The sequence below is a fragment of the Acromyrmex echinatior genome, chromosome 12 (genome assembly GCF_024713525.1).
Source record: "Acromyrmex echinatior isolate Ae372 chromosome 12, ASM2471352v2, whole genome shotgun sequence".
In the NCBI taxonomy this organism is placed as follows: Eukaryota; Metazoa; Arthropoda; class Insecta; order Hymenoptera; family Formicidae; genus Acromyrmex; species Acromyrmex echinatior.
Genome location: NC_141863.1, coordinates 4,572,693 through 4,586,118, shown reverse-complemented (window position 1 = coordinate 4,586,118; position 13,426 = coordinate 4,572,693). Strand labels below are relative to the sequence as shown.

Below are 13,426 nucleotides of genomic sequence, written 5' to 3'. Positions count from 1 at the left end.
TCGCTCGGTAACCGCCTGGAACTTCGTCCTTTTGTGTCAGAATTTAGGTGCGCGACATTATCAAATGGCCAACAGCCGAGTGCGCGCATCCACCGACTTGTTTAACATTCCAGCCGATACTGGCCGTGGGTATAACGACGGGTCGTTATTCATGAAAAATACGTGAATCTTTATGAAATGAAATTTCTAAAAAAAAAAAAGGATCCACCGTAAAGTGATAGCGCCAAATTAAAAATTCCGCCCGGTGTTCCGTACACGACGGTAACGGGATTTAATAATAAACAAATTCGGCGAAACCCGCAAACACTGTGTTTCGCAAGTCTCTCATCTAGCAGCTGCAACGAGCATAAGCGTGTGGCATTCGTTCGCGTTTGCCAAGATATTGTTGCCCCCGCGATGAATCACGGTGTATGAAACGGTGGATCACGTTTCTTGCAACAACTGACTTCGAACTTTATTAAATCGGACGCGTGTTCCTTTCGATCGCGATTTGATGCGACAGTTTTTATATAGTTTAATGAAAATAATCTATCATTGTATCTCCTCCATTTTAATGCTACGCGGAAATAATATTTTTGATAGAATATCTATAAAAAATTTAGCTAGATATAAATCTAAAAATAATTTTGTTGATTAATGTTGTAAAAAATTTTTGACATTCTAGTAATTTTCAGCGTTATAATTAATTAATTTGATGCTCCAACAAAAAATTATTTTCAAATGTACGTCTAACTAAATTTTTATATATTATATACTTCAGCAGAATTGTTTTTTCCGTGTATAGACAATAAAAACGTCTTAACTTTGATTGAATTTAGAAACATCGACGTTGTGTGTGAGAAAAAAAAGGAAGAAAGATTAAACGGTAGAACGGAATAATAAAAATTAATTAGCAGAATAGTGTGAATCTTGATGTACAATTATCCCGATGTAATATTACAAGCCGCGTTTTTTTTTTCTGTTTTCAGTGGACAAGGGGGTGCTGGATCAGAGCGCCGACAATCAGCAGGTAATCGAGAGGTGTTACCCGTTACCACCTCAGAATACCCTGATGCTGTCGGAGCTCCCAGAGCCGCCGATACCGTTGAGCGAAATTGGCCCTATACCACCCCCGCCCATGTTCAGCTCCCCGAGTCCTACTTTGCTAGCGAGACAACGGCAAATACCGCTCTCGGACTGCGAGGACGAGGGTAAGTGTCCGTAATGAAACATTAATGCCGCGGAAGAGGAGAGTATTAGAGCAATTAATTGGAGCAATTAATCACATGATAGAACCTCTTCATCGCTTATTGGAGCCCCCTGTCGTTGACACGATTCTAAGATGACCGATAAATCAGTAGTGTTCTGTATAAGCAACAACGCGTGCTCTTGTCATTTCTGTTAGTTTGATTTTTAATATAGTTATATATATAGTTATAAAATTACGATCATAATAACGACGCATATCATTATGGAATTATTTAATACTGTTTATCTCATTACTGAGAATTTAATTCCATTGTTAATTATCGAGTTGTGCTAATTGATAATCGCAATTTTCTGTTGTGTCAATGCACTTGCCCCCGCAACCACGACGTCTGCTTATTGTTAGTTATTAACTATCGAACGTTACAATTATATCATTGAATATCCATAAATGAATCCCAACACGTAGTGTAATTATATGAATCCGAAAGAGCAATCGACGCATTTGCATGTTATATTATTTATATTTATATTATTATTTGTTAATTTTATTTATACAATGCATTTATTTCTTACACAAATCGCTAAATTTATTTTAGATATATATATATTGTTGAAAATTGCTATTGCAACATCAAGAAAGAAACATCAAAATTTAACTCTATTTTAGGAACAAAATCCATAAACATATTAGGAGAAACAGTGTGAACGAATGATTATGGTTTCAAAAGATTTATTGCACAGTTGAAAAATATTCAGTTTTAAAAAAATATTTTGTAATTTAATGTTAGGTATAATTACCATTTAAATATATGCTTGAATATATTCTAATTTTTGCGAACATTTTAACTTCAGTGTGTTAATTAAAAATGACATATTCAAATTGAGTATAATCTGACATAAATAATGACATAAATAATGATATAGAATTTCATTCTAATCAAATGTCTATTTTTGGTATTGCAATTTCAACGTTCCGACAGTGTATTTACTTGAATTTTTCAAGCTTTGATAAATGACATCACAGCCGTTTGAGCTTTTTGATTGTGTACAAACACTTAAAACTATTTGATTTCCATGTATAAATCAAACATGAAGTAATTGCGTTTCATCGATTCGGATCCTCTTGGTTATATAAGTTTTCTTGCTGTTTGCCCCGATAGATGAGGAGGATGGCGATGTGGAAGAAGAGGACGACAATATGTACCTCTTCAGGATGTCGCAGCCTGATCCGGCGATTGATACGTCTCGTGTCGAGGAGATACCGGCGAAGGAGCCGAAATTCCATGCCGTGCCGCTGAAGAGTGTCCTGAAGAAACGAGGCTCCGGAAGCGGGCCTGGTACGCCTCAAAACACTCCGACGCAGGAAAACAGGCCGCTGACGCTTCGCCAGGAGCTCCATGCCTCGTTCAAGTTAGTGCTCTCCTGCGACTTCGCAGAATACTTCGCTTTACATATGCTCGAGTATATCCATTACTGCAGAAGTGTTCGAGAAGGGAAATCAAAAACTCGAGCTGTCAAACTTCCATTGCATGTTGGTTCAAAGCGTCAGGAAAACAGGGAAATTACGCAGAAGTACAGTTCATGTATAATTTTTAATGAATAATGTAATTCAATTATACTGTTTTACTAAAACGTTTTTTTTTTTATTAAAAGAATATCATTTAGAAAAAAATCAAAATGACAGAGAAATGAGGAAAATTCATAATTTGTAAGGTTTATTTTAAAGTATAAGATATTCTGAAAGGAAAATTAGAGACTGGAGTTGTCAAAATTACTTCTATTGAACATTAGTTTAAATCGTCGGAAAAGAGGAAAATTGTGTGAAAGTATAGCTCATATAATTTTTTTGTGATAAATAGTTAGTAATAAAAAATGGAACGCGATTACACATTTTTACTAACTTTTTTTTTTATTAAAAGAATACTCGTGAAAAAATGTAAGAATGAGAAAAATTCATAATTTATGAGATCCATTTTAGATACTTCATGCTTGAAGAATTATGAAGTTACTTACCTTTGCATTCAAGCATCTGATAGGAAAATGCATCATCTCCTTTGTAACGCATTACATAATCGCGTTGAAATCGTAAAAAAAGTTCGTAGGACGTAGATCGTATCACTTTGAACCAGCACTTTGCAACGGTCGCGTCAACATTTAGGAGACAAAAAAACGTGAAATGAATGTGAAGCGCAGATATTTGTGGATTTTTCTCTCGAACGCTTTGCACCGAAACTCGAAACTCGCCGTAAGAATCGGGCGCTCTTCGAGAGTCATCCGGCGTAAATTCGCCGGGATAATCCGCTTTCTACGACTTTTCTTTAATTAAAAATCGTTGTCAGAAGCCCGCTTTCTCGCGGGTCTCTTGTTGTTTGATATCGAAAACCTCAGAAAGCATCGAATCTACAAGCAGGCTTCAAGTGCCCTGCTCCACCGTGGTATCATTACGCGCGGTCTTATAATGAAAGCAGTAAGAAGCAGATGTCGAAGAGCCCTAATTTTTTCCGAACGTAATCCTTTAATTTCCTGTCTCGCTGCTCGAAGTTTTCTTGATAACTCGCGTCGACTGCCCGGTTGAATAAATCTCTTGAATTATTTAATTCAAAGGAGGATGTTAGGAAAAAGCCGATTTTTTCTCAAAAAGATGTAAGTAGAAAAAAGTGTTTTTTAAATAGATTTTAATTTCCTGGATGTAATAAAGTTATTAGAAAGCTGTCGTGGCGTTTGGGAAATACATCGAAAATTGGATAAGAATATTAAAATTTGAATAAATACATCATATTCGTGCTCAACTTTTTAGATATTCCCGAAGCACTACGAACTTTTAATAATTACTTTTTAATAATTTTATTAGATCCAGAAATTTACAAAAAATACTATTTCTTTTATATCTTTTTGATAAAAAATCGACCTCTCTTTCAACATATTTCTTTTTACAATGATAAGCTTTATTTAAAATAGAATTGGCATTAAAATAATTCTAAGAATATATTAAGTGTTTGAATATTATCTAAGTTTCTAAAATATTAACATGTTGATTGCTATCAAAAATTTTAAAAATATCAAAAAATAAATATTATTCAATAACCATAAAGTTTTGAATGACACAAATAGCTAGCGTAAAATAAAAAGTGCACAATTTACACGGAGAGAACAGTTTTACTGAAGTATTTAAAAAGTTAGCTAAATACTGATCTAAAATAATTTTGTTGAATTTTCAAAACAATTATAAGACTTAAGCTAGCCCCTAGAATGTCAAATTTTTTTAACATTGCTTATCATACTTGAATTTGTTACGTAATTATTTGGATGGTCCAACAAAATTATTTTATTTGTATCTAGTTAAATTTTTGGAATGTTTCAGTAAAATCGTTCTTTTCGTGTGTTTATTTGATCCATATTACACATAATTTAAAATTTTGAGCTGGATAATAACTCAAAATAAAAAAAAATTTGCATAATTCACGTACCCATGAGAATAAAATTTCATTTAATTATACTACACAATAGTTTATCATTATTTATGATAATAAAAATTCTACTGTTGCATACACGATAAATTATACAAAAACTACTGGGCAGACAAAACGTGTTAAGTATACACGGTATTACAGTGTTATGATGTAATCCGAAATGCGAGATGGGATTATTAAACGTACGCTCTCTCAGGCGAGTATTCATAGAATGTACTTCGTGCACCCGTCATTAACATATCAGTCATTAGTAAAGCATCGTATTTTTCTTATGCTTAACCAGAAGGCCACCGTTGAGGCCTAGGATGAGAATATGGTAATTGGTCATTGGTCTAACTAAGCATGTTTGCAAACCGATGGTATATATACATATATGTACATATACGTATCATGTATATTGTTTTTTACGTCTTTGTCTTACGGCGCTGTTGATCGCGAGAGAACCAAAATGTTCTAGTCTCTCCTCCACTTTTATCTCTCTTAGTGACTCCCTTCGCGAGTCATGTGAGCGCCGTGAGCATGGCAATGTCCAACATTTTAAGCATGAGAAAACCTTAGGGAAACCCATGAAAAATCTCGTCTTACGCTTGTCACGCAGCCACCATTCGATCACGCTCGACACATCACGTGAGTCGAATATCGCATTAGAGGCGGGACAAGTTTGTTAGTTTCCTTTACACGTGATCGATCGATCTCGTGATCCGTCGACGGTTCGCAAAGTAACTTGCGCAATTTGTGTAAGTCGGATAATTACGACGAGGAAGTGTCGCGATTAACTATTCCGTTCCTGTAAGTATATAACTTCCTCCCTTCTCCTCTCCCCTGATTTTCCCGATGCATTTATATCTTTGGTATTAAAATTATCCGATTATTTTGATTGTTAATTATTTTGTGTGTTAATCCTGTTATAAGAAAAAGCATGTAGTCCTTTTCATATTGATAATAGTGAACAATAAACTCTAATCAACATTGTTTCTCATTAAATAATAAGTGTTTCTCGTTGGATTGTTTACATTGAAAGAATATATATACTTTCTCAAAAATTCCGTCATCCTTTAATATTTAAAAGCTGTTTGAATTTTTTTGTATACTAATAACGCAAATTCCCAATATGTGTAATATATAGCTATTCTTTTTATATGTAAAACATTTTATATGTAAACCTTAATGTGATGATATGAAGCTTCTTTTATTGTTCATGTATAATTTTAAGATATATTAAAATAATAAGATTAGCAATATTTAATGTCAAAAGTTATACTGATTTAAAAGATTTCTGTTTCTCAACACCTGAATGATAATTTGTATTTTACCCCGTAAAGTAAAAGGAAAAAATTATAAATATTGTTTAAATTTCTAGAGATTTTTGAAAAACAAAGTCTTTTATTTTTCAAAATCTATGAATGGTGGAACTTTCCTGACTTTCTTATATTCTTTTTCAGTAGCTAAAAATACATAGAATTACTATGCAAGTATTGAGAAAGAGTAATCTATAAATCAGTGTAATTATTTTTGGGGTATTTGATCCTTAAATATCAGTTAGTAATATAGATAGATAAAGTATATTAATTATATATTTATAATTTCATATGGTGATATTATCATAAATATTACGTCCTTATCTGTAACTTCTTTACCATGCCGTGATTTTTGCAAAAAATGATGGAAAACTTACGAACGAGATATTATGTATTGTATTTTTAATTAATATCGTATTAACTTGTCGATTATTTTCCAAAATTACACGTGTCTGTTGAAGTTAACTATTAAAAAATTAATACCTTTTATTGATGTTGAATTAAAATAGGTATCGCGAATCTTAAGCACACGCAACAAAAAACGTTAGTACTGCCGGAGCTTTAGTTCATATTACATTATTGCAGCTTTGATGCTTTAAGCGCGCCGGCTTTTTACTTTTGAAAACGCTTTGAAAATATTTAACCTGAGGCACCTCACTTCTGACGTCACGCATATCGCTCGAGAAAAAAGATAAATTAAAAATTTAGATATTAAAAGATACAAGTGCATAAGCTGTGATGTGCCTCACGTTTGGACTTTTACGAAATTTTTGATAATTTTGCAATATTAATTATCCTTAAAAGCACAACACAAAAAGAGGCTGAAGTATCCCGACTTTTGGAAGTTACTGTAATGTTAAATGCAAATATTATGACAGTTCTTGCGATAAACTGCTGCGAGAAGGGAAAAAAACTTTTTCTCAAGAACACTGCGTACACAGTCAGGAGAAGCGCTTGCGCTAAATATTCGTGAAACATTTCTTAGTGCCTCCTATTCTTGGAAGAAAATCTTCCGCGATAACTTCCAAAGTTTAAGTACAAAAATTCCCAATATGCTGCAGCAAGGTAGTGCGCTTACGGATCGATCCAAGAATAGCTACTTCGGCACGTTGAATGTGTGCCAGATCTCTTAATTTCCATAATTATTGTAATTACTATCCATAATTTTCCCATGTTCGTCACATGGCCCGAAATTTTTGCAATAAATTTTCCTCATCACGCGAATATGTCGCCTTTAGATCGTGTGTGGCGTATGAAATATAAGAAGAATAATTTTGCTGAAGTATCTAAAAATTTAGTTAAATGCAAATTTGGAAATAATTTTGTTTGGACCATCAAAATAATTATGTAGGACGCTCAAATTAGTTGCTAGAACGTTAAAACTTTTTGCAGCATTGTCATCAACATCCTCGCTTAAGCGATTCTATATAATTATTTTAATAGTCCAACAAAATTATTTTAAAATTAGTATTAAAAAAAAGAAAGAAGTTTTTGCTGGAGAATCTAAAATTTTAATTTCAAATACAGATCTGAAAATAATTTTATTTGGACTATCAAAATAATTATGTATGCTCAAACTGTTTGTTAGAATGTTAAAATTTTTAGCAGCATTGTCATCAAAGCTTAAGTTTTACATAATTATTTATAGTCTAACAAAATTATTTTCCCCAATCTGAACACACAAAAAGAATGGTTAAGCTAAAGGATCTAAAATTTTAACTAGATACAAAGTTGAAAATAATTCTGTTTGGACCGTCGAAATAATTTGCGAATTAGTTGCTAGAATGTTAAAACTTTTTGTAGCTTTGTTATCAATGCTTAAGCATTGTATTTTACATTATTATTTTAATAACTAAACAAAATATTATTTTCAAAAATCTGCATACAGAAAGAACGATTTTACTAAAAAAAAAAAAGAGTCAAAAATTTTAATTAAATACAGATCTAAAAATAATTTTGTTTGTACAATCAAAATAATTATGTATGCTCAAACTGATGTTAAAATGTTAAAATTTTTAGCAGCATTGTCATTAAAGCTTAAACATTCTACATAATTATTTTAATGTATCAACAAAAGTATTTTCAAATGTATACACAAAGAATTATTTTGCAGAAAAATCTAAAATTTTAATTAGATACAGATCTAAAAATAATTCTGTTTGAATGATCAAAATAATTATGTAGGATGTTTAAACTGATTGTTAGAAATGTTAAAACTTTTAGCAACGTTGTCATCAAAACTTAAGCGTTCTGTAATTATTTTGATGATCCAAATAAAATCATTTTCAGATCTGTGTCTAGTTAAATTTAGTTAACTTTAACAAAACTGTTCTTTTTCCGTGTACTTAACTAAATTGTTTGATGCTTCAGCAAAACTGTTTTTTCTGTGTACGAAGAATAAAGTTTGCATATGCGGCATTCAACGTGTCGAATGATAACAGCCGGACTTGAGTGGCCGAGCGAAATATGCGCGAGAAACTCTGTCATTTCACATGGCGTTCGCCCCCGTTCTCGACGTGTCACCCGCCACTATGCATTTCTCCATCCCTTTTTTTTTCTCCATCCCGGCATATACCCCATATTCGCATCTCGTTCTCTTGTAGCACCGTAGAGTAGAACATTGGTTCACGTAGCATCAACCAGCGATTGCGTATTGCCGAAGACTCGGACTAACGATCTTGCATGTGCTTCTTTCAGCAGTCGCCCGGTCAGATTTGGCCTCGCTCTACCCTGTACTTTAGAGAACAAGGAGAACGCGAGGCCTTACGTCATCCGAGAAGATGCGGACGGCGACTCCGGCGACGGACAAGTCCTCTACAGGGATGATTATGACGATGAGAAAAGTGAGTTACTCCGTTATCGATTTTATGAAACGTTTGCAAATCATCTGTCATGGAAAGAAGAATTTTGCTAAAAATCTAAAAATTTAATTAGATACAAATCTGAAAATATAACTTTGTCGAACTATTAAGATAATAATTTACTGAAAAGTCTGGTAATAATAATAAAGCCTAGATGATAGTTACTAAAGCGTAAAGTAATTTCAATCAAATATATTTGATTAATATATAATTAAAACCATCTAAATGCTATTTTTACTTTTTTTTAAATATTACTTTATTTTTTTATAAACTATTATCAAACGATTGATTATTAATTATTATGACTGGTAAAATTTACTAAATATTTATCTGTGATAACTAAATATTTTCTCAATAAAAAAAATGATAGTTAAATCAAATTAAATAAATATATGTTTACATTAAATAAATATTTACCTAACTATTTACTAGAACTATTCGACAAACATTTATTAAAATTTCGTATTTTTTATCAATGTAGCTATTGCCAGATTATTTTTTAGTATGTAGAAATTTTTTAGTATGCTGAAACTGATTGTCAGAATATCAAAACTTTTTGCTCATCATGCTTGATACATTCTGTATAATTATTTTGATAGTTCAACAAAATTATTTTTAGATCTGTAACTAACTAATTTTTTAAATACTTTAGCAAAATTGTTTTTTCTATGTAGCAATCATTCCATATAAAAGTTCATTGAGATCGTCACTATCATATCTTGTTTGTATATTTCGTCATATTGCACATCGGAAAGCAGTCGCGTATAGTAAATACATATATAGATAGTAAAGAAATTATTAATTATAACTAAAATATTAAAAATTAGAATGAAATAATTGTTTATTATACAACTTGCTTAATTGATAATTAATCATTAATGAGAGATAAATATTTATTATTATTACTCGATATTAATTAGTTTGTACAAACTACATAAAATGTATACCAAACAGAGAACATAATAGATGAGCAATATTGCAGCATACTTTACATCGTGATAATCAATGTGAATTCATAGAATGAATTTTGCAACTCGATTTTTCCTCGATGTTTTGGAACACGTGCTTGCCTTTGGGCAATCAATTAGGCAGATAGTAACTTTATGTTGCTTCACCAGTTGCAAATTTGAAATTTTGATGGACGTTCTACGTTGCATCATAAAAAAAAAGTACGGCGGCGGATCATGTCGATCGATGAGACCCGCGGCTGAGAGTCAATCGTATTTTTCGTGAAAAATAAATATGCTCTCTACTATAAAGATTTATATCAAAATTCCGCGGCAACGAGAGGCTTAAATCGTGTCGCGTCTGTGTGCATAGCGATAAAAATGCGCGGTCACGAATGCAGTTACGCGAAAGCGAGGGCCATGTTTATTTCACGCCTCCGCTTATGCAATTTTCCATCGAGATATGAGGTTTCAAACTCACCGACGTGATTCGGTTGAATGGACTTCCGAACGAATTCATAAATAGTCTCACGTTGTATTCGCGATAACGTTCTCTCTTTTTCCGCATGGGAAAAGATAGATGCGGCAGACCGTTTCTAAATCTCGAGGATATTGCTAGGAAAAAAGCTCTCTAAGTCAGTCGCAGGTGGCAGAAAAACTTTGCGGAATGTGGAAATAAAAAGAAGTTGGGTGAAACTTAGCGAATGGTCACCTTCAAATATTTACGAAAGTTGAGAAAATTCAAAAGAAAGGGGAAACTTCGATGTGCCGTCAAATAATCAATGTAAGCTCTCCTAAAAAAAAAATCTAAGATTCATGTTTTCGCATTTTATATAGCACTCTACTCTCTACTGAATAAATTTATTTGTAATTCAGTATTTAGTGCAACACTATATGCTATAGATAATTCGACATCTCATAAGTTAGCGGAAGAAAATGAGCAGAACCAATTCCAACTGCTCTTTTTATTTGTTGCTTATTTGTTATTAAAAAGTTACCTAAAAAAAAATTTGTCTATATATAAATCGGTGAAAAGAATTATCTCTCTCTGCCAAGACCGGTGCTTCTAGCACGACCATTTGGATTAAATGTCCACAGGAACATCACGTTGATTTTTCTCACGATACATTCGCGCGATTACTCAACACTTTAAATCAGTCTTCAGTGACCAGACTAATTATACTCGTGCCAGGTGGCATGTATATGTTTGTAAGCGAATACTTAGGAGGTGGTTTATATTAATCCCCGAAAATAGCTGGCAAATAGCTCAGTCTGTAGTCGTTCTTCTATCTGGATTTATCGCTACGCGATTTTCGCTCGTTAAATTTTTATTAAATCGCGTAGGTGTGAAATTGCTTCCTCAAATCAATTATCGAACCCTAAATTCGTATATCCGTTCGTAGTTTCAGACTTGTTCTCGGAATGTGTGATCGAGAGCGTAGTAATTCCCGAAATACGCGACGCAGAATGGCCATTGCGAAGGCTGACGGTAATTAATACTGTCGAAGCGACGATTTCGGTCCCTTCGAACACGCTTTTCACCCTGAAATCGCATTCGTAGGAGAGTGAGAGCGATGACACGATGCTGTCGATATGGACCGCGTCGACGGTGTCGATCGTCTGCGCCTCAATCGAGCCGGCCGAACACGCCCCGCTGCTGTTGCATCGCAGCTTCAGCTGCTCGTCGATCGTGGAGGGTAATTAATCAGCAATTGCGACGTGCGATCGGACATGAAATTAATTAACATCGACGCGCACTTCGGTCAACGTCTATGCGAAATTCATTCTAGACTTTACATGCTAATTTAAATCCATGTAAGAAAGAAAAAAAAAAGGAGGAATCATTTAATACGTTAAATCAGAACTTTTAACTTCCTTCAATCCACAGCACATTAATAACAAGCTAAATTTCTCGACATCGATAGGTGCACATACTTCAGTGCTAAGCATAGATCTTTTATCAGATACCGTTAACTCGATGTTCAGAAATAAAAAGTGATGTTTTGAAATTTTTAATTTTCCATTTCATCGTTTTCAAAGTAATTATATTGCAATGACGAGAGATCGCTTTGGTTAAAATGAGAGTAAATATAATATAATTCAGATAATTTTCAGAAATTAAAATTTGAATAAAAAAACTTATCTAGATTTTTATAAGATTATTATCTTAAGATAATACATCTCTACTAGATTTATTATAAATTACTCCATTTTACGATATCGATATGCAATAATTCGAATAGCGAATTAATGAATTAAACGCAAATTCGATACCTTCTGTCTCAACAGGCCGTTTGGCAGCCAAGATCGCGCGCAAGGAATCACTTTCGCTGAAACTCGCCCTTAGGCCAGACAGACAGGAGCTCATCAACAGGAACATCCTTCAGCTGCAGACAGATAATGAGAGGCAGGAGACGAAAGAGGCCATCGGCGCCAAGCTTATCAGGTAAGAGACTTGTTCGGTCGTCTATTAGATAGCGTTCGCGTGATTGCATCAGGGATAAGAGGATTTCGAATACGTATTTGCCTATATTTTCGTTGAAGGCGAGAATTGCAAATTGGCACGTCGTAATGAATCTTCTACGTCTAATTTAAAATTACGTTTAACTAACAATCTACTTTAAGGAATCTCGAGGGATCCTCTGGTGAGTTAGGAAATCGTATAAATTTCAATTGAACAGCACACTGACAGTCACACTGTCAGTTGATAATGAAAACATAATTACTATAAAGTCTTCGCGTGTAATTTAATGAAAGCTCTGTAAAATCAACAGAAGATATAATATCGATAAAGCTTCATAATCTTTTTACCGTTTAATATTCGAAATTCGGATTTCTCTGTTATTCCTCCCTTGTTAAAGAATTCATTATTAAAATGATTTTTCGATATTATAATTCGAAATTATGTATATATAATAATTTCTGGAATATTCGTTTCTTCTTTCCCTTCTCTTTTTATCGATGTCAGTCTGTCGTTGACTGATATCCAGCTCATGTAAAAACGAGCTTGAAATAACAGCTGTCTCTCGTAAAGATTACGCGCGAATAATAGGACGAGTCGTCTCGGCCACAGTGAATCACATTGTTTGCACAAAGCGGATGCCTCGCTTTCTCCCTCGAATATCTCTCTCACTCGCAAAGGAAGATTAAAGCGGCCGATGAACTTGCATTGACTCTCGTGCCATTTTCATTTCAGGCGGTTGAGCATGCGGCCGACCCAGGAGGAACTTGAAGAGAGGAACATTTTGAAAAGTAAGTCACTCTATTCGTTTTCTTTAATGACGAACGACGATCGAGAAAAAATTCCGACATTATTTTTTTAATATTATTTTAAAGCTAAATTTAAAAGAAAATTTCTTAAAAGTAAGAAATTATTTACGTTTTAATTCGAAATACATAACACTGTAATTGAACATATTTTTTGCTTTGCCAAATCTAATTGCGAATTAAAATCTAATCCTAATTTTTCTTCGATTCTTTTTAGAGCAAAGCCCCGCCGAGGAAAAGAAGCAAAAGGAGGAGAAAAAACGTTATCTGCTGCGAAAGCTGAGTTTCCGACCGACCGTTGAAGAGCTCAAGGAGAAAAAGGTAAAAAGATCCTTTTAGGTAAAGCCTCGCGGATTTTTGTTGCGTTACCTATTTTTTAAAGATAGAGATTGGCT

The 13,426-nt window shown here is 33.6% G+C and overlaps 1 protein-coding gene across 8 annotated transcripts in view; it reads left to right on the top strand.

The window, feature by feature from the left end:
- Positions 1-13,426, top strand: part of LOC105149603 (phosphatase and actin regulator 2) — a 289,109-nt gene that overhangs the window by 267,529 nt on the left and 8,154 nt on the right. For 4 of the 8 annotated variants that reach the window (XM_087412168.1, XM_087412169.1, XM_087412167.1 and 1 more), the window contains 7 exons: positions 969-1,190; positions 2,349-2,598; positions 4,942-4,974; positions 8,654-8,799; positions 12,054-12,210; positions 12,961-13,016; positions 13,249-13,352. In XM_087412168.1, the coding sequence (XP_087268294.1) occupies positions 969-1,190; positions 2,349-2,598; positions 4,942-4,974; positions 8,654-8,799; positions 12,054-12,210; positions 12,961-13,016; positions 13,249-13,352 (968 nt within the window). The remainder of the gene's footprint in view (positions 1-968; positions 1,191-2,348; positions 2,599-4,941; positions 4,975-8,653; positions 8,800-12,053; positions 12,211-12,960; positions 13,017-13,248; positions 13,353-13,426) is intronic. The other 4 variants (XM_087412164.1, XM_087412170.1, XM_087412166.1 and 1 more) reach the window with 4 other exon arrangements.